The 22,387-nt window shown below is 44.6% G+C and overlaps 1 protein-coding gene across 1 annotated transcript; it reads left to right on the forward strand.

Moving 5' to 3' along the window:
• The first annotated feature begins 9,429 nt into the window (after positions 1–9,429).
• LOC133926283 (protein-tyrosine sulfotransferase-like) lies at positions 9,430–22,006 on the forward strand. Its single transcript, XM_062372128.1, has 13 exons — positions 9,430–9,816; positions 10,011–10,097; positions 10,350–10,524; positions 10,605–10,676; positions 11,287–11,575; positions 18,163–18,303; positions 19,275–19,379; positions 19,636–19,783; positions 20,367–20,419; positions 20,487–20,555; positions 20,645–20,764; positions 21,055–21,219; positions 21,726–22,006. The coding sequence occupies exons 2-13, from the start codon at positions 10,028–10,030 to the stop codon at positions 21,864–21,866; spliced, it is 1,548 nt and encodes a 515-aa protein (XP_062228112.1). The 5' UTR covers positions 9,430–9,816; positions 10,011–10,027; the 3' UTR covers positions 21,867–22,006.
• The last annotated feature ends 381 nt before the right edge of the window (positions 22,007–22,387 follow it).

Raw genomic sequence — 22,387 nt, forward strand, 5'->3', positions numbered from 1 at the left:
CCCGATACACCTAGGGGTTCACAATGGTACCAGCATGTTGAGACTTTAGCACACCGGACTCCATCAGAGCACGTACTACAAGTGTCCACACTTCTGCATGAGGATGCTTCATCATGATACATGTATAGCCGAGTTAGCGGGTCTAGATACACATTCGATGGGGGTCCAACAGGGCAGGACGATGACGAGCAAAGGCACACGTGGTAGGAGCCAGTGCAGGCCACTGGGATGAGGGCCACACACCCGCTAGACGCTTACACCCCTGGGGATTGCATGTGGTGTCATCGTCGTTGAGTAGATAGTGCACTTGTACTTGTTTATGACACATGTATTATTCATTTTATTTTTGTAGTCATCAATGTTATGTCTTATTCATTGTACTATTAATGTAATTAATTTTAATTTATTTAATATTTGTCAAATAATTATGGCACATAACTTTATTTATTACTTATTTATTAAGCATTGTTAAATATTAATTATGATATTTAATAATTATTTACTATTTATTAAATAATGAGAGATTCGTGCTTTGTTGCGGAGTCAGAACGTTGTAGTCACGGAGCAATAAATCTATAGCGGGATCTTCTAGTATATGCTTTTAATGGACACCTAAAACGATCGATATAGTATTAAATGCCTCATTGTAGGTTATGCGTGAAGGGAAGGATGATCCCTTCAAGGAGAATAACCTAATCCAAATTGTGTTCATATTGCATGCAAGGCCCTTCTGTTCCGCATTAACAACTCTGCTTCAACATGTAACCACTGACGACCTTAGGGCTTTGTTGCATGAGCGACTTCAAATATATCTCAGGGTGTGCGAACTAGCCGATCAACCTTATGTGCTAGGTTTCTCTATGAGGCAAAGAAGGATTTTGATGTTGCTCGACTAGTATGCATCCCACATCCAGGTTCATTATTTTCTATTTGGTCACACTGCTTATCTTTTTTCTATTGATTTGAATGCTCCTCTTTTGCGTTAGGCATTCCTGGAATACGCTGAGTTGATCAACAAAGAAATTCTAAACTTCTTGGTGATGTATATGCTCTTTAGCGGGAGTATGATGCCTGATTTGCGTAAAAGACGACAAAGATCAGCGAACCTAACGGGTACAAGGGTGCCCTATACTATTCAACCAGAAAATGATTAGGCTAACGAGGACGATGATTTCATGCCATTGATGCCTTGATGTTCCAGCAGAAATATAGGAGAATGTTCAAACAACACTACAAGAGAACATTCACGCACCACATCGACATAGCATACGACCAATAAGGAAATAGGACATGCTCCTATCGTGATAGTTCAAGATGATGATGAGGACAATGATTTCATACCACAATTATCCCTCCCTCTGAGGCCTCCACTTTCGGAGAATATTGATGACCCTAAAGATGATGGTGGATTTGCTTCTACCTATCCTCACAACTTCTAATCACCACCTCAGAGACGATAACCGTCTTACCCTGATAGCATGGACAGGCATAACTAGCATTTTTTTGCTAGTTTACGTCTCCACTTTTCACCGCCATCTTAATATGATCTAGGTAATCAACAGCTATGCACTATACATCTTGAGATCAATGATATACGGGGGAATATTGCCACTACTACATTTTAAATTGTGCATGTTCAAACATGGCTAAGTGTTAAGGTTGCTCATAGTATTTGAGACTACATAGTGAATTAGGATTTTTGAAATATACATTTAAATTAGCAAATAATTTCTAATTTTGTTAAAAGTTGGCAATTGCTAACATTAATGTGCTTAGGCTCAAACCATGACATATGTTCATACCTATATTTTGACTGAGCCTTTAGATAAGACAAGCACACACATTGTAAAAACAATTAACACACAAGTATACGCGTTGTAAGAATCCATTATGAACAATTACCACATAAACACGTATTGTAAGAGCAGTTACCACACAAGCACACGAGTTATAAGAATTTATAAGAGCAATTACCACACAAGCGCACGCGTACAAGAACAGTTACCACACAAGCACTCGCGTTGTAAGAACAATTACCACACAAGCACACGCGTTGTAAAAATTTATAAGAGCAGCTACCACACAAGCACACGCGTTGTAAAAATTTGTAAGAGCAGTTACCACATAAGCACATGCACAAAATGACCGCACGGCAATCCTGGCCATATTCGGCACATGAGGTGCCAAATATGATATTGTGGACCATATTCGGCACCTCTTGTACCGAATACACTTGATTTTCGGCACATGAGGTGCCGAATATGGTCTATAGTGCCATATCCGATATCTCGTGTGCCGAAAATGGTGGGGCCGGCCCATATGGACACCTCGTGTACTGAAAAATAGTTTTTAGTAAATGAGGTGCCAAATACGCATTCTCGAATTGTAAATACGATGACATGTTGTCTATTTTAGCAAATACGGCCGTGTATGTTGTCTACTTTTTTATTTTTGCCAATGTCAAAGGCATCAAACAATCTATATAGAGTACTCATCTGTATAAATACCATGGAAGAAAAGATACAAATAACAACAATCTAGATGTGTCAAATGTCAAAGACATCTGACCCAGGTGCTGTCATGCTAGTGCCTCTGGTTGGTCCTCGTCTTAGGGCTAGGAGGGGGTGCTTGGTTGAAACCATTTTTTGACATAGTTTGCCGTTCTAGGAGAGTTTGGTCGGTTATGTTATTAGGTTAGGCACACCAAACTTGTTTTCAGGTCGGCTCGGGGCATAATAGGCATAGATACAAGCAGGGCTGGCAATTAGACCTGTAGGTTTGGGTACCCATGGGTTTTGGACCCAACGAGTCCGAGTTCGGGTTGAAATTTTTGCCCACGGATTTGGCAGGTCGGGTTGGGTTTGGGTTTAATATTTTGCTCGTAGGTGCCCACGGGTCACCTAATATAATGGCAATCCAGTAGCCCAGCGGCCTAGCCGACCAACCCACTAGCCACTACTATTCACCGCACCTCCTAACCCTAGCTCTTTGTCTCTCTCGGAGTCTCGGTTAGTCGATCCTGCGTGAGCCACTCTCGGCTGTCGCTAGCCTACCATCGCGTCACCTCACCGCTGCCGCCGCGTCGTGTTGCCTCCTCCTTCGCCTGCTCGATCCTGGCGGCCTTTGGCTCCACACTAAGCAGCCAAATCTGCCCAACGGATGTCGCCGCATCGCTTCGCCTCCTCCTTCCTCTACCCGCTCGAACCAAGTGGCCTCCTCCTCTACGCAGAGCCGCTAAGGGGCCAAATTCGCCCCCACTACTACTTCTTCCTACTCCCGCTCATGCCCGACTGCTTTCAACCCCGCGTTGAGCTATCAATGGGCCAAATCTACCCCATCGCGTCACCTCCTCCTTTGCACACTCAACCTGGCAGCCTCTGCCTCCGCGCTGAGTAGATCTGCCCCTTCGCTACCGCCTCCTCCTTTTCTTGCACGTGCCTAGCGGCTTCTAACCCTGTGCAAATGCCCTACCACTTTCGTCGACCAACTGCCATCGCCCCACCTCCCGGTGTTGTCCTACTGCTGAGCTGAACCTGACAGGTGCCTAAAATTTGATGGCGCCCAATGGATTTGGGTTTAGTTTTTAGCCCATTTGGTCATTCGGGTTCGGGTTGGGTTGTGGCTAGTGGGTTTCAAGTCGAGCATGGTTTTGCTCCACCCAGACCTGTCCCGACCCGACCCATTGCCAGCCCTAAATATAAGTAGGGCTAGCAATTGAACCCGTGGGCTCGAGTACCTATGATTTCTGTGTTTGATGGGTCCAGATTCGAGTTTAAATTTTCGTTCACTAGTCTAGCGGGTCAGGTATCCGAAATGGGTTGGGCTCGGGTTTCTGAATTCGCCCGCTGGTCGGGTACCTGTGAAATCTTATACGGGCCATTCAATTTCTACTTTCCACCCAACCCAGCCCAACACTCTCTTCATCTCTCTCTCTCTCTCTCTCTCTCTCCCCCCCCCCGGTTTGGACTCCCATCTAGATTGGCGTCGGTCCTCGCTGAAAGGTATCGGTGGCGTCTTAAGAAGGGGGGTGAACTAGGACATATAAAACTGATTAGCTCTATAAACTTATATAATGTGTCTACTCTACCACTTAAACAGGTTTGCAACCTATAACCAATCCTAACAAACTACTAGGAAGGTAAATAAGCAAAAGTAACTTGCAAGTATGTAAATGCGGAAACGTAAAGAAGATGGAGAGAGCAAACTCGTCATAAAGGATTTTTATCCCATGGTATCGATGGTATAAACATCACCTCTTGTCAATGTTAGAGCAGCCACCTACGCTATTGCTCCCGATCGACACACGATCATGACCCTTGAGCCACCTAGGCCTCATGTAGGTTGAGCCATAAAGCCACAAAGGCAAAGCTCACCACAAGTCTCTCTTCCGGTCACTTGTCACCATCTTCACTTCGAAGCTTGAGCTACCAAGGTAAAGCTCTCTTCGTCCCCGTACAAGCTTCTTGCCGCCGCTCCACATGAAGCCGAAGGGTCGACAAGCTTGAGCCACCAAGACTCATGGTGCCGACGAGTCACCAAGACTCCAAGGCGATGGTGTACCACTTGGTACAAGGTATGATCACTTTTTGATCTCCTTTCTAGGCATCAATACCTAGCAACAACTCTCTCTAGGCCTAATAGCACTAATCACTCTCTATTGTTGTGTTAATTGTCTTGGATGATCACTTTTAGCACTTTGGTAGCTTGGATGTCTCCTCAAGTATATGTGAGCTTATCTGGACTCCAGCTGACTCAAATGATCGAGTGGGAGGGGTATATATAGCCTCAACCCCACGAACTAGACGTTGCTCCAATGATATATTTTTCATGAACGTCGGAAGATTCGGAGTGATGTTCTCTTTGAACACCAGAACATCTTACGTGCATACGGTGTCAACCGCGCCATTTTGCAGTCCATCTGGAAAAATAGTCCGACGAGAATGTCACGTCCCAACTTTGTAAGCATATTATTAAGCATAATCATGCATCATGGGTATCATATTTAATTGTTAAGTATTGTTGAGTGCTTCTTCTTTCTAATGGTGGTTTGATCATTTCTATGTGTTAAGAAAATACCCAATGTTAGAATTTTCTTTTGTTTCAAGTTTCGCTTAGGAGTGGTAGGTAAATCCAAGTTAAATTGGGTTCATCTCATTTTGCAATCATGGCACATAATTCATAGAATTTTTGGAGCACTAGAGCACCTCTTTGGAATAGTAAAATGGGGAGGAAAAGAATAGGATTTTCAGCTGAAATAATTCTTGCTTCTCTACCAAATGGGCCCCACCACCTCCCCCTCCCTCTCTCTAGTGCTGCAGCAGCTCTTCTCCCTCTCTCTCACTATCACCCACATGCTCACTCTCCCTCTCCTCCCCAAACCGAGCAGAGTGCTGCTGCTCTCCTCTTCCCCTCTCAAGCTCTCTCTGACTCTCCACCAAAAATCTGCCCTCAAGGAGCAAAATCTAGGTATGCATGTCGCATCACGATATTCCCCACCTCTATAGCTATCCATCCATCCAAGAAATTCTTGCATTCATGAACTTTTGAAGGTTTTGCAAATCATTTTTCATCACCACTTTTTTCTGAAATTTTAGCAGCACCTTGTCTTCCCTTCTTCAAGCTTTTTCTTCGATTCTTCCCCAAATCGACAGTCACAAACCTTGAAAAAACACTTTGGGTAAGTCTCCGAGATTTTCCATGTGAGAATGCATGAATTATTTGGCATTTGGATAGGTTTTGTGAGCTGTAGTCGAGGATTGGTGAAGCACCGGCATTCTTGAGGTTATTGAGCTAATGTGAGAAGTTTGGATGAGTTGAGCTAGTGATTTGAACTTGTCGAGTGGGTAAATTATGTCTAGAATCTATGCATTAGTGCTAAACATGCTTATCCTCAATTTAGATAGACATGCAAGTTGAATCGATCAAAAAAGTGTCGCAAAACATGTATTATTCAAGAACCCGAAGATTCCGGGTCACAACCTAGAGGTTCCGGGTGATCCTAACCAAAAATACCCGAGGACTCCTACCCAGAGGTTCACTCGGAGACTTCAAAACCCGGAGGTTACTCGTGATCCTAACCAAAACATATCCAAGCACCCCAACCCGGAGGTTCACCCGGAGACTCTGGAACCTAAAGGGTCCGAGTTCAACCCGGAGGATTCGGAATGTACTATTTATCATACGTTTTTTCTTTTTTTTCTTTGCTGAAACTTATAAAATTCATAGTAAATTATCTATAACTCCAAAAATTATGAAATCAATTTTTTTGGTTTTATAATAACCTCTTCTACCTATTAAAAATATTCCCATCCATGAAATAATTAATTAACTCTGTGAGATAAATTAATTATGTTAATGATTCATTAATTCATCGTTAATTCTTTACAAGTCCAAAATTAGTGAAACCAATTTTGCTAGTCTTCTTATGGCTTGTTCTAACTCGGAATTTTTTTTCATCCATTATAAATCATATTTTATGGCATTTCATCATATGCTTATTGTGATGCATTCTTTTCTTTAGTGATCGTCGAACTGAAGTGTAACAGGTTTTCGTGAAAGGGTTTGACGTTTATCCCGAATTGAAGAAAAGCGGCAAGACAAGCATCTAAGCATGTTGTACCTTATACTTTGGATCATGTGAAGGGTAAATTGATAAATTATGCTCTATGTATGTTATGCATGTTTAGTTAGTCGATGTCGGAAAATCGGGTAGCACCTATTTATTGCATTTATCCCTATCTTGTATTGATGATCTCAATATTTGTAGCCAGGGTATAATCATGATAATGTCTAACTTAAAAGTTATACGAGATGCTCAGCAATGCATAGGTCCTCGGTAGAAGTCAAGTGGTGGAATGTTCCATCATTCATGAGTATAGCACTTGATTACTTTCACCATGAACACAATGATGGGTTGATGAGTGGTGAGAATAGACGGGATGTGAACGGTGCTAGGGTAGGTCGGGAGAGGAAGCCGGATGACATAGACTGCTTGCATCGTTTAAGCACCGTTCGTTGGTGCAATTGGTTTTGGCACTTTTTCGTACTAACCACATATTCGTATATGGGACGAGTGAATCTAGTATCGTAAGTCACCGTGTTCATTTGACTCATGCACCGAGATGTGAGCGAGAAGCCTTTTAGAGGCACTTGAGGTTGGGCCGGTAAGTCATCGTATGCACGAGATCTAGATGACCTCCATATGGCTTGGCATGGGAACAAAGGTTCAGGGTGAGTACGTGAATGGTTCTCATGTGAATCATCGCTTGCAACCAACGGGTTGTATGGAGGGTGGTCTCGTGTTATTTGGGTAAACATATACCCATGTAGGGTGTAAAATCAATTCAAATTACCGCGCTCTCGGTCATAAGCACACTTTTGTCCATTTGCATCAATCGTAGAGTTCCGAATGTGGTTGTGAGGGTATGATGGGAAGTGGATGGAGATGGTGGTTGATGAGTTGGGATGTTCCAAGTTACAGACATGTTATGTTGATGATCTCAGTATAGGAGTGTACAGTTGCTAGGTTGTAGTTGCTTACACTTGAGTTAAAATCGTTTTTGCATTACAAATTCATTTAACCTTTATGATCGATTCCTTGCTATGCATCCACAAATGCATTTTCACTGGAGTCGGGTTATTATATGTATCCACTATGGATTAAGTCTTGCGAGTACCTTTGTACTCACGCTGCTTGTTTTCTTTCCAGGTGAAGATGGGTGCCAGCTGCTCGAATCCCACTAAGAGCGGTGTGGTGGTGAGTAGTCGCTATACTACTACTAACCCTGATCCGTTGCCTTGTGGGTAAATGGTGCCACCGGCCTTCATTTTATTTCTAGATGTTTTTCTTCTGCTACGATTTATGTATATATATTTACGCTAGAAAACACTTGCCTTTATTATTTCATTCAGCTTGTAATCACTTGTAATTTTGTTTAACTTGATGTTATGATATTCATGTTGTAAAGATATTTGTAGGTAATAGCTATCCTGAGAGTTACCACAGCACACATACCGGGACTGCCGGAGTTAGATTCGCTTTAATCATTCATTGCTATGATCGTTGTGATGAGATATGGGTTAGCACGTGACGCGTTGAGAGACAGATGAGAGACAGACACGAGCTAGCTCTTATCTTATTAAAATGATCGTCCTAATGATTAATTTAAATTTAATTTGGACATGCCCTCACAGAGAACTTCTTCCGAACACCAAAGCTTCCGACGTGTTCATTTTTGTGAACGTTGGATTATTCTATGCAACAATCCTTGTGTACGTCAGATTATCTGGTATGCTCATTTTTAGCAGACTATCATTTTGTATTTTGAGCAAAACTTTTTACTCCAAACTTTAATTTTGATGATCTTGGACTCTTTAAAAAGCTTGTTAAGAACATATAAAAAATTCATAGGACAAATCGAATTCATTCCTCTCTTTGTCCCGGCTTCAGTGACTTCTCTCTTGTTGCATCCATTAGACCTACTAAAACATATATTTGACAAACATGTTAATCCTATTGACTATATTGTCATTAATCAATAAATCACATACATGCTCAAAAAGGCCATGTTCTCTACACCTGCCTCCTCGATTTGGACCCCGCGCAGTTGCGCTACCGCCTCTGACCCATGTAGCCTCACACTGCCACTACCCCCACGTGTCGTCGTCGCTGTCACCACCGCCGCCCTGTGCTACCGTCGCTAGCCCATGCAGCCCCATGCTACTCCAGCCCTCATGCATCATCGCCACCGTCGCCCTGCTCCACTACACGCCAGAGCTGCCACATGCAGCTGCGGTCATCGCCCCGCACCTTCACGAGCCAGCGTCACCCCGTGCAACCGTCTCCACCGTCATGCGACGGCGCCTCTGTCTCTGCCCCACGCAACCTCCACTGCCTTGCGCAGCCGTCGCCGCCTGGTGCCCCGTCTCCACTGGCGGGCTACTGAAGGATCTAGATGAGTGAAAACTCGATGGGCACCCAACGGGTGCGGGTATTGGTTGGATTGAGTTTGATGGGTTTTAGATCCGATATGATTTTGCTCCATCTGAATTCGACCTATTGCTAGCCCTAGATACAAGTCATGAGAAGATTGCCTAAGGAGGTGTTTGACTAGGTTTTAGATCCGAATCCACAATAAATTTAGGTGAAAACCCTATCAAACGAGATGATCCCATATTTTTCTAGAGCAACCTGATCTTGCTCGCTGAGACTTCCACAACTGGCTAGGGACCAAACCGGCGCTGAACGTCTCTTCACGATCGATGCACACAGAGGAAGATATGCACCATCTGGAGTACCAGATCCCACCATTTGCTGCACAAACGGGAGAAAACCACCGGCCAGATCCACCGCTCGGTGCGCTGCAAATCTCGGAGTCGGAGAGCCACGACGAAGATCAATTGCTGCACAAACGGGAAGGAGGGCCGAGGCCGGCAGGCCGAAACCCATCGCACGGCGCGAGTGGCGAGAAAAAAAACTTGCCTTTTCCGCTGCGCGCTTTCCCACCACCATCAATCCACCACGGCACGGGCCACCACCACCGCACCTACGCCCGCCTCCGCCTCCGCCTCGGCGTCGATACGCCCCCGCCCGATAGCGACCGCCACTAGCGCAGAAGCTGCGCGGGCGAGGCCGCGAAAGAGAATAAACAACAGCGCCACCACGACACGAGCCGCGGAGCGCGCGCGAGAGGAGTGGGCACGGGAACCCAGGGGGAGAGGGAGGCGAGGAAAGAGGCGGGTGCCGGCGGGCGTGCGTGCGTGCGCCGGTGCCGAGGCCTCCTCCCGTCCCTGCCTGCCGCGGCGCGCTGAGTTGAGGTTCCCGCCGCCACCGCCACCTCCCTCTCGTGATCCTACCGTTTCCTCCCCCAACCTTTTTTAACGCCCCCTCGTCCTCCCTCCTCCCTTCCGTTGTTGCGCCGGCCCGGCCCTCTCGTCCTCGTCTTCCCGATCGCTGCGCCTGGGCGCCGTGTTCGCTGCTGGATCTGGGCGCCTGATCTGGGCGCCGGCAGGCTCCCCTGCCGAATCGATGGCGCGGGTGGTCGGATTGGGCGCGCGCGCTCTCGCGCTCGGACTGGCTCTCCTCGTCGTGGTGTCAGGTGCGCTTGCCTCTCGCCTCTCGCCGTATTCCCAGCACGTCTGAATTCTGCTTTGCTGCTGCGCGCGGTAAGCGGTTGCGACGTTGATAGGATGATTCGTTCGCTGGGAGCATGGAATCCTTGTTTCGAAAAATTCGTTCGCTGCAATGATCTCGGTCCTAGGAACGTTCGCTGGAAGCTTGGAAGCACGCCTACTCCGATTTGCGATGGTAATAGACTAATCGCTAATGGTTGCTCGTTCTGGGGATGCAGTGGCGTTGCTCCCACTTGTCAGCTCTGATGACGAGTACAGACACTGCGAGGGAGTTGTCAGGGGCTGGGCGGATTCGTCTGCGGGAAGCCAAAAGGATGGGGACAAACTGAGCCTCAAGGATTTGCTCTTCTTCCTTCACATTCCTAGAACCGGAGGCCGCACCTACTTTCATTGGTACAAATTCTCTGGACCTTGCAGCAGTTTGGTTCACTGTAATATAAGGTGTATCCCGGTGACGTTTCATGTTTTGGCAGCTTCTTGAAGAAGCTGTATACAAATGCGCAGGAATGCCCGCGTTCTTATGATAAGCTACGGTTTGACCCAAGGTGAGAAAAGTTAGTCCTCTACTTTGCTGAATTCCATCATCATGTCAATCAGGCAATTGTTAAACGATATCCGTATTATGAGTCCCCCTTCTGAGTTCTGAACCATATGCTCTTCTGGTAAACTGTCTGAATAAGTAAAAAGAAAATAGTTCATTCTTCAAATCCATCGGTTACATCCACCCTGCTCTCTCAACAGGTCGAGTTTTATTGCCTTTATGGGAAAAAATGCTTGGGAAATTCTCACTCTAGGTTATCTTCTATATTTTAAATTTTGATCATGATCTAAATAAAGTTCACGTTATCAATATTTTAATGCATATTTGTTTAGTGAAATAATGTTCTGAGTGCTTACCTGGCTGGGAATGCATTCTAGTATACACATAGGCACAAACATCTTGAAATTGGTAATTAACATTTACATGGATGTTGTGACTTGTCTATGGGTGATGCCAACAAAGGTTTAGGTACTCAAGGTGCAATTTTTCATTGTAATGCCTTAGGAAGTAATTGTCCACCAGTATTTGGCTATTTGCCCCATGAGTTCACTTCTAAGAATTTTATCAAGATGATTTGTTTACAATTACTAATGAAAATTTTGTCTTCTTGTCAGCCATCCTGATTGCAAGTTGGTTGTTAGTCATGATGACTATAGCTTAATTTCCAAGCTGCCAAGGGAGAGAACTTCCGTAGTAACAATACTAAGAAATCCAGTTGATCGTGTTTTTAGCACATATGAGTTCTCGGTTGAAGTTGCAGCTAGATTCCTTGTGCACCCAAACTTAACTTCTGCAAAGTTTATGACAAACCGTGTGTTAACAAAATCTCGTGCTGTAAGTACATTAGACATATGGCCTTGGAAGTACTTGGTTCCATGGATGAGAGAAGATCTGTTTGCCAGGGTATGCCTATTCACTTCAGTTTGACCTTTTTTTAGATTTATCTTTTTATAGTAAGATATGTTAGATATGATTATGGGCTTAAAGTGCAGTTGCTCGAATGCAACCATTTTTACAAAATGTTTTGTCAAGACACTTTTCCCCTTAGAATCGATACCTTGTATTTTGGGACCTTGTGTTTTAGTATATTCAACAAGCAACAAGATCTTGGATAGACATCTATATACAGTCTTAAAATAAAAGCAAACACCAATTGTAATAGGCATATAGCAGTTGATCCACTGTGGAATTTACTTTGGACTTAACTCTCCTTCATTCAGTAGATCATCTTCTTGAACCTTGGAGAGCATCTAGATATTACAGTTTACCTACACGACAACAACAACAAAGCCTTTGTCCCAAGAAAGTTGAGGTAGGCTAGAGATGAAACTCACAAGATCCAACTAAAAAGATGATGAGAAAATAATAATGATAACAATGATACTAGTAATAGTAAAAAATAAAATAATAACGGTACAAGGAGCTAAAGTATAATTTATGGTTCTGGCACGTGGATTGCTAACTTTCACGCGCTTTTTGATAGTTCTTCAAGGATATTTCATTTCTTCAAGTCTCTCTTTACAGACTCCTCCTGGTAAGGCCTACTCTCCTTAGATTGTATCGATGCTGTACTTTAGGCCTTGGCTTAAGCTTCCTGCTGGTAGGCGTCGTGATCACCTTCCTGGTGCTCACGGTAGGGGCTTGGACAAAGGTAGAAGAAAGAGAACAGCAAGGGAATCGACAATAGAAATAGCAGTAGAGGAATAGAAGTAGTAGAGGTAATTGTTGCTCCCTTTATTCTAGGCGCATAGCCCCCACATATATATGGTCGGCCAGGGGTACCCAACCGGCTTACAAATTATATTCAAACCACAATTCCTATCCTAATCCAACTAGACTTCTATTCTTAAACCGACTGGACTTCTTATCTCTAATCCGATAGCTATAGAATCCTATCTCTAATTGACTTAACCAATGTCTGTCCTAATCCGACTAGGACTTTTTATTCCTAAGCTAGATTACATCTCCTACCCGATTCTAATCCTTCTTACTGCGTCGCCTATACTGGATGCCGATCATAACATCACCCCCCCCTCGCAGCTCGTCCTCGAGCTGAACCGACGGGTAAGACCTTCTAAATTCATCAACTGGCTCCCATGTAGCTTCTGCCATGTCCATGCCATCCCAACACATTAGGACATGCCACACGCCCCTTCGTAGAGCCACCCGAAGGACCTTAGCAGGAATTGGTAGGGCACGACCTTCATCCAAGGGAGGTAAGGTGGGCGGAGCATTTGGTGGGGAGCCGTGGTAATGTTTGAGAAGACCCACGTGGAAGACATCGTGCATTCGGGCACCATCTGGAAGCAGCAAGCGATAAGCTACTTGTCCCACCCGTGCAACCACCTGAAACGGCCCAACAAAGCGTGGTCCAAGCTTACCGGTGGGAAACACAGACAAGGACTGCACTTGCTAGTGGAGGAGGCAGAGCCATACCCAATCGCCCACCTTAAACACTACTTCCCGATGGTGAGCATCATAATATTTCTTGCCATACTGCTGGGCCTAGAGAAGATGCTCACGGACAGCTACTAGAAACTTGTCTCGTTCGCGAATCAGATCATCTACAGTAGCAACCCTAGCCTCTCCTTGTGTCTAGGGAATAAGGGCTGGCGGCTCCTGACCATAAACCACTCAAAAAGGTGATGTACGAAGCGCCGAATGAAAAGGACGTGTTGTAGCAATATTCCGCCCACAGAAGCTACTCCAACCAAGCATGAGGCTTATCACCTGTGATACACCTCATGTACATGGCAATCACTTTATTGACAACCTTGGTCTGTCCATCTGATTGTGGGTGAAATGACGTGCTCATGTGAAGATTTACTCCCACCATGTTGAATAGATCCTTCCAGAAGTGGCTTGTAAGCACTGGGTCATGATCACTTACAATGGAAGTCACAAAACCATGTAGACATACAATATTGTCGAAGAAAGCTCGTGCCACTGATGCTGCCGTGTAAGGATGGCCTAGCGCAATAAAATGCGCATACTTGGAGAAGCGGTCAACTACTGTAAGAATAACTGACTTGTTGTTCACCTTGGGTATCCCCTCCACAAAATCCATGGAAATATCTTCCCAAACACCAGAGGGAATGGCTAGGGGCTAAAGCAGACCGGTCGGCCAAAGTGTTTCTGTTTTATTCCGCTGGCATACGACACATGCATGAATAAAGTCCCGGACAAGCTGACGGTCGTGTGGAATGTAAAATTCAGCCCGCAGCCGGTGAAGTGTCTTCCATATGCCCTCATGACCCATACAATGGGCAACCTGCAGCAGGTTGGGCAATAAGTTGGATGAAGCTGGCAAGAATACTCGACGACCAAACTGGATGAGGCCATCAGTGAAGTGCCATGGCGCACCCAGGTCACCGGCTAAGACCTTGTCACGCGTACTGAGCATCTCGGTGTTGGTATGTTCTTCGCGCTGAATGTCCTGAAAAACTTGAAACGTGGGAACTGATATTGCCAAAAAGGCTCCTTGGTCGGCATCCCGGCGAGACAGAGCGTCGGCCACGGTGTTAAGTCGTCCCCGCCAAAACTCGACCGTGAAGTCAAACCCAAAAAGCTTGCTGATCTATTGATGCTGCGGAATAGTAGATAGGCGCTGGTCCAGAATAAATTTAGGACTATAATGACCAGTTGGATGCAAAACTTACTCCCCCATAAATACGGTCGCCAGTGCCGAACTGCCTGGACCAAACTGATCAATTCACGCTCGTAGGCGGCTAGCTTGATGTGGCGAGCAGCAAATGGCCGGCTGAAGAAGGCCAAGGCGCCCGCGCCCTGATGCAGTACGACACTGAAACCCCTTGCCCGAGGTGTCGCAGTCAATGACAAACAACTTGTTGAAGTCCGGTAGCAGGAGGATAGGTGCGCGGGAGAGAGCATCCTTCAGGGCTTGAAACGATGTGTCCGCATCAGCCGTCCACTGAAACGCTTCCTTTTTGAGGAGTTTAGTTAGTGGTGCTGCGATGACGCCGAAGTCTTGTACAAATGTGCGATAGTAGCCGACAAGACCCAAAAATCCGCGTAGCCCACGACCCAAGCGGGGGTGCGGCTAGGCCACTACCGCTTGCACCTTGTCGCCATCCATGGCCACACCATTAGCTGATATGATATGGCCCAAATAGGCGACCGAGGAGGCCGCGAACATGCATTTGGAGCACTTGAGGAAGAGGGAGTGTTGGCGGAGAAGCTTGAACACGGCTGCAACATGCTTAATATGCTTTGACCATGATGAACTATAAATTAGAATATCATCCAAAAATACCAGTCAAATTGGTGTAAAAACGGTCGAAGAACTTCGTTCATCAAGGCTTGGAATGTTGCCGCTGCATTTGTGAGACCGAAAGGCATCACCAAAAATTTGAAGTGGCCATGATGTGTCCGGAAGGCTGTCTTCTCAATGTCGTCCGGGTGCATGCGGACTTGATGATATCCGGAGCGAAGGTCGAGCTTAGTGAAGTAGCAAGTGCCATGAAGTTCATCGAGAAGCTCGTCCACGATCGGAATCGGATACTTGTCCTTGAGTGTGCGTTCGTTCAGCGAACAATAGTCCACGCAGAACCTCCATGTGCCGTCCTGCTTCATGACAAGAAGGATGGGCGATGAAAATGTAGAATTGCTATGACGGATCGTACCTTAGGCCAGCATAGCCGCACACTGGCGTTCCAATTCATCTTTCTGTAGCTGCGGGTAACGGTACGGCCGTACGACCACATGCGCTATATCAGGCAGTAAGTGAATCCTGTGATCGCGAGAGCGCTTGAGGGGAAATCCATGAGGTACTGCGAACAAGTCAGCGAAGTCTTGGAGAAGACCATCCATATCATCGCCGCGGAGTGCATGTGCTTCCATACGTTGGATATCCTGCCGGGTGGAGCCGAGACCCTTCCAAAGGACATGGCGGCCATCTCGTCGGAAAGCCAAACAGAGGTCATCGAAATCGCACAAGATCGGCCCAAGAGTACAAAGGAGCTAGACACCCAATGCCGTGTCGTAGCCACCCAGAGGAATAATGTAACAATCCACCCTGAAGTCTTCGAGGTCGATGCGTACAGGGAGATCAGTGCACAACCCAACACAGTCCACCCTGTCACCATTTGCTATTGCGACGTTGAAGCCAGAGCGAATGGACGGACTGGCAGTCCGATGCGATGAGCGATCGACTCATTGATAAAATTGTGTGTTGATCCAGAGTCGAGAAGGGCGAGCAGCAGCTGGTTTTTGATGATGACCCAAACCTGTATCATCTCCTTAGCACGAATGCTTGTGAGCGCATGAAGGGAGACAACGGGGCCATCGGTGCTCACTACAAGATCAACATCATTGTCGTCGTCGTAGTCGTTCACCTCGATGTAGAATAGCCGCTGGCAGGGATGGCCGTGCATGTATTGTTCGTCATAGTTGTAGCACATACCTTGCTTGCGGTGCTCAGCCAGCTCAGCGGGGGACAGAGGAAGGAGGCTTGGTCGCCAAGGGAGGGTTCAGAGGTGGCCTGCTTGCTGTGCGGACAGAGGCGCGTGTCGTCGATGATAGGCCATCAAAAGTCTGAGCATGACACTCGTACGCGTGGGCTAGACTCATCGCCATTTGCAAGTCTAGAGGATCTTGAAGCTCTACGTTGATGCGGATCCGATCTGGTAACCCTGCCGTGAACAGTTGGACCTGCTAAGCAGCATATAGAGGGTTGGCACGACACAGAAGGACCTGAAACTGGTCCATGTAGGCTTCAACGGATGTCATGAAGGATAGGCTCGCCAATTCGCCCAACGCGTTGTTCCGAAGTGGTGGACCAAAGCGTAGATGGCACAACTCCTTGAAGCGCGGCCATGACGGAACACCGGAGTCGCGCTGCAGCATGAAGTACCAATGTTGGGCGCCTCCCACCAGATGGTAGGCTACTAACCAGACTTTGTCACTCTCCAATGTTCGCTGTCCATGAAAAAAAATGCTCGCAGCGATTCAGCCAACCGAGGGGATCCTCCTTGTCATCGAAGGTTGGAAACTCAAGCTTATGGAAGTGAGGAACTCTTGTGGTGGTCGGCTGGTTCTGTTCCTGCCTGATAGGGGAAATGTGGGGCTGCATGATGGGTATGGGTGATGGTGATGATGGAAATTGAATCTGGTGGATGGGGAGGGTTGATGGTAATGGTGGTGCCAGGAAGGGGGGCAGCCCTAGGAGGCCTGGAACGCCTGCAGAAGGTGGCAGCGTTGATGCAGGGCCTTGGAGCGACGTTGTGGTCGGCGATGTGGTGGACAACATAGCTGTGGTGTAGCTGTACAGTCCCGAGACAGCAGGCTGTTGCGCAGAGTACACAAAGGTCTTCAAATCTGCCTGCTGGGAGGATATTGCAGCCAACTGCTTTGCAAATTCACCGAATTGTTGCTGCACGCTCTGCTGTAGATCCGCCATCGCCTTGGACAAGGTGTCGACTGCTTGAGAACTAGAACCCTCGCCGTCTTCGGAGCTTGACATCTCTGATACCAAATTGGTAAGGACTATTCTCCTTAGATTGTATCGATGCTGTACTTTAGGCCTTGACTTAAGCTTCCTGCTGGTAGGCGCTGTGATTACCTTCCTGGTGCTCACGACAGGGGCTTGGACAAAAGTAGAAGAAAGAGAACAATAAGGGAATCGGCAATAGAAATAACAGTAGAGGAATAGAAGTAGTAGAGGTAATTGTTGCTCCCTTTATTCTGGGCACATAGCCCCCACATATATATGGCCGGCCAGGGTTACCTAGCCGGCTTACAAATTCTATTCAAACCACAATTCCTATCCTAATCCAACTAGATTTCTATTCTTAAACCGACTGGACTTCTTATCTCTAATCCGATAGCTATAGAATCCTATCTCTAACTGTCTTAACCAATATCTGTCCTAATCCGAGTAGGACTTTTTCTTCCTAAGCTAGATTACATCTCCTACCCGATTCTAATCCTTCTTACTGTGTCGCCTAAACTGGATGCCGGTCATAACATCTCCCATGTTAGGTTTGGTTGGCCTTATTTCTCTTCATATTATTAGCGCGCCTCAGTATCCCGCTATGCACAGGTGACTCTGGAGGCTTCCGTTGGATATGTCCAAACCATCTCAACCAATGTTGGGCAAGCTTTTCTTCAATTGACGCTACCCCTACCCTATCACGTATATCATTATTTCGGATTCGATCCTTTCTTGTATGGCCACAAATCCATCGCGAGATACGCATCTCTGCTACACTTACAGTTTCCCTACCATCAATTTATTTCCTTTTGTTTATAGTGTTCCAAGGTAGCCATTTGGTATCGTAGTTTTGTCAATTGGAGGGTTTCAAGTGTGACCACTTAAGATTCAATAGTAGTTTACACTCCATTTGATTTGAACAACCAGGAGTACATATTCCAAATATATCTCAGAATCAATGAGCTCAAAATTATGATGCTTCCATTGCCTGTATCAGATTATTCGTTCAATAAGTGTAATATACATTATAATTTGCCAGAGAGATGCCCTAGGGATTGACAAAGTGAACAGTAGCAAGAAGGTTAATGCATATGATGTGGAGGATATGGTTATGCCATTACACCAGTACATCAATGATCCAGTTGCGCATGAAATCATTCATAATGGTGCTACCTTTCAGGTATGATGACTTGTCCTTTTGGTATATCTTGATTTCTGTTGTAGTATTCCTGTATGGCTTTATTAGGTTACTCATCTGCTATATCTCTGTGTACTGGAAACTATGATTGTTCTTCTCACATTTTATCTGCCCCTTGGATATTATTATGCACCCTGGTACGAAATCATGCAATAACACCTGCTACAGGTGATTCGGAAGTTCAATCCAATTTGTCAAGTTTCTATATTTTGATTATTTTCTAAAGATGATACATTTGCGTGTGTAGACCTGTGATTGAGTGCATATCTTCCTACTATTTTTGATGAATGTAATCATGCCCTACCTGAACAATCGACATAATTCAAGCTACACAGACAACAAATAGTAAACATATGTGTGCATACTTAGAAAAAACTTTATTACCGCAGAGATGTTCCCACTTCAAAAGCCATTGCATCCCGCAGAGGCGCTTATTGTTAGTCACAATCAGAACGATGATGATAGATGTTGACCGAACCAAGAAATGTTACATCCTTGTAATTTTTGGCCCAACAGAGCATCTATACTCCCTTCATTCTTACCAACAGACAGTTATACCATATATAATATATCCAACAGCTAAACCTTACCCATGGCAATTTCGTGAGTTTTTTATATACATGTTCATTTTACCTGAATAACATCAGCAATCCAACAAGAACCCTTGGGAGAAAAACCTATGTGGAAAGATTGACCAGAAATAAGTGTGCATTTTTCCATTTCAATGTCCTAGTACACATTGTCCTGTGAAGACTGATCAATTTGTATGTTCAGTGATTCTGTTGCAAATCTGTACTCAGTACCTAGTACCTATCATGTTATGTCCCAAGCGTATTTATGTGTAATATTTTCTTTCGCAAGTAGCTGTAATAAACATTTGCCTGCTGATGATTTCCTGGTCAGCTTCAACACTCTGGCTTCCTTTTTTTTTTCTTCTCGTGGTACCTTGGCAGATTACTGGGCTAACGAACAATTCATACTTCGATGGAGCACACGAGGTTCGGCATTGTGTCAGAAAGCATCCAGATTTTGGTCGTCTTGTGCTTGAAGTTGCTAAGGTATATACCAAAGAGATGAATGTCACGAAAGACATTTCCATGTGTATTCCAATGGAGAAAGCATATAAGACATTATTGCATTCTGACATGCAAAACACTGCATTGGCTGTGTTCTCCTACAAAAGGAATATAAACAGTAGATAGATGTATTATGCCAGTAAGACGTATTGAACCACATATATCCATTTACTATACGGAGTTAGATCTGGAGTTCTTATCTACTTACCAAAGTTAATGCTATCATTTTGAATTACAGAATAGGCTGGATCGAATGCTGTATGTAGGACTTACGGAGGATCATGAAGAATCAGCGAGGTTGTTTGTTCATATGGTAGGAGCACAGGTGCTTTCACAGTCTGCGGCATTAAACTTGGATATCAAGGAAGATCTACCCAGTGGGAACAGTAATATACAATGCTATCTGATGGCCCTACTTTATAATTGTGTCTCCAGCAGTTGTATTTGTGTTACTTTAGACCAAAGGGCAATGGCCCCCTTAGCTTTATTTCTTTTGAAGCTGAAAGAGATGACTGAAAAGTTTTGGGATCAGACATCCCCAAACAAATCAGCGATGCATTGCTGGAATTCTCGGATCACATAGTATCATACAGAAATAAAAAGGTGCAGTATGTGCATACCTCATAACAAAACAAATGGAGAGTTCGAAACAACATAACCTTGAGCATAGTTCAAACAAGTGGAAAGAAGGCGCTCATCAATCACTAAGTGCATAAGCAGCACTGGTAATTGTGGCTGGTGTAGCTATTGAAGTGGTAAACTTCAATTTTGTGCATGTTTTGCTGCACATTAAAAACATTAGGGAAGGAAAGCAATATTTCTGGAAAAGGTGACTTCATGAAATAATGACGTAATAAATATTTGATCTTTGTTCTGGGTGTATGTTTCTCCATTTTTTTTATATATTTATATACTTTTGCCAAAGCAAAGATGATAAATGAGGATCTAACCTCTGAGTCGTTTTCACAGACTCTCACCCATCCAGGCTGGATATAGAGGATGGAGATACAAATGAACATCTGGTAAGCTTTACATTGAATTGTTTGGTCTTGCATGTTGGCCTCCTCATATTTTTGTTTTTCCTGATAGAATAGCACCCATGGTTGGCAAAATAATGAAGCTCTGAACACTACTGGGGATGAACATGGAAAAGGAAATGTAATACACTACCTGAACTGCTAAATTATTTGCGTAAAGTTTTCTATTATTACCTTGTTATCTCAATGTGATTTTATTGCTGATGCCAGATGACTGTTGGTAAATTGATGGAAGCTTATGAGACTTGCATTGCTAAACTGCGAAAGTCTCAGTCTAACCGTCGTAAAATATCCCTAAAGAAAGTTGAGGGAGCAAACTTTTCAAAGGAGGTGAGAACCAAAGGGGGAATGGAGTTGTACTTCGAAGATCGTTCTTATTTCTCTGTCAATATCAAAGAACAAATCGAGGACCAAGAAAATAAAAAAGGGACGCAAACACTAAGGCTGGCGTACTCAAAACTTCATAACCATACATGTGTTAATATCTGATACAAATATCTTTTTGTCATAACACAAAATTCCATTAATAATTAGAAAGTCCTGGTCGTGTTTCTAGCTTATATATGGATTGCTTTCATATTAGAATATTTCAACCATGACATTCCAAGTTCTGTTTGCAGGCACGGAAACTGGTACCTAAAGCGATTTTGAAGCAAATTATCTTGTTGAACAGCCTTGACATGGAGCTATATGAGCATGCTAAGAAAATTTTCACCCAGGAACATCTTATGCTAAAAGCTCAACATTCCATTGTGGGGCAGCACATACAATTGGCAGAACAAAAGGTTTGTTCAAACTCATATAGCAATTCTTCCTTTTGTGGTTCATTTTAGTTTGACAAGCTTTCCTGCCAGAATTCATAACCTCAGTGATGTGTTGTGGACTGTGGGCGAGGCTCAGAGTTTGTACCATGGCTACCCATGTTAATTATTGCATCCTGTTTGGTAAAAGCATTGAAAACAATCTCTATAACTCTGCCAAACAAGGGAGAACGGTTACAGTCTCGGGTAGTAGCGGCTAATGACTCAGTTCATCCAGATTTTTTTCGAAAACAATAAGGGAGCCAGCTTCATATTGACCATATTAAGTACTTCATTATGTCACGTTTGTAATTGATTTGGCATAACGTGAACATTCAGAATGTTAGTATTTCATGCATGTGCATATGCAAGGTAAGAAAAATGATAGAATATAAGCTTGATGGTTCTCATCTGCGGTGGAATAAAAGAATTATTATCTCTGTTATTGTTGTGCTAGGGTTGCCTTACGTGCTTTAGCTTATCCCTTTCAGGGCTGGATAGGCATCGTCTGCGACGATGGTATTTGCTCTCCTTGGATGGTGGTCCGGCTTGGTCTAGGGATCACCACGATCATAGTTTTGGTGTCATTTGCTGTAATGACGAGAAGAAGAACGTCTAAACTTAAGGTTTAACAATGATTAATGAGGCTGTCTCTAGATTTTGATGTATAGTCTGATGATGCCTAAGACATTACCCTTTACCATTCTTCCGGGCAAAGATGTTAACATGCACAAAATAATCATGTTCACTTGCAGCAGTGTTAACAGATTTAGCAGGCCTCATTGATAGGATGGCTTGGTGTGGCTCAGATGCACAAGCAAAAATGCAAAATCTTAGCCATTGGATTCATTCTGAATTCTGTGGCTTGGGATGGATCCCCTCCCCTCAGCCGTTCAGCGCTTTTTTTTGACAGTCCTTGATTGTTTAGGCTGTGGCTAGTTTCAGTTTCACCATCACTGATGGTATGGAATGAATCACTGCCTGCAAATCCGTCTTTCACAGAAGTAAGAGGTTAGTGTATACGATTAATAAACGACACAAATGACCAACCAACCATCTTGTGTTAATAAACTGCATGCTCGGCAAGAAGTGACAGGCAGCTTGGAACAACCTTTGCTAGTGCACGAGAAGCCAATTTGGCTCTGCTGCATGG

Source organism: Phragmites australis, chromosome 8, assembly GCF_958298935.1.
Source record: "Phragmites australis chromosome 8, lpPhrAust1.1, whole genome shotgun sequence".
Taxonomy (NCBI): Eukaryota; Viridiplantae; Streptophyta; class Magnoliopsida; order Poales; family Poaceae; genus Phragmites; species Phragmites australis.

Excerpts from the sequence above, each read along its gene's own strand:
- LOC133926283 (XM_062372128.1), top strand. The coding sequence starts at position 10,028 with ATGGCGCGGGTGGTCGGATTGGGCGCGCGCGCTCTCGCGCTCGGACTG. Across the intron at positions 10,525-10,604 it reads GGCCGCACCTACTTTCATTG|CTTCTTGAAGAAGCTGTATA; the intron begins GTACAAATTCTC and ends ATGTTTTGGCAG. Across the intron at positions 18,304-19,274 it reads ATAATGGTGCTACCTTTCAG|ATTACTGGGCTAACGAACAA; the intron begins GTATGATGACTT and ends GTACCTTGGCAG.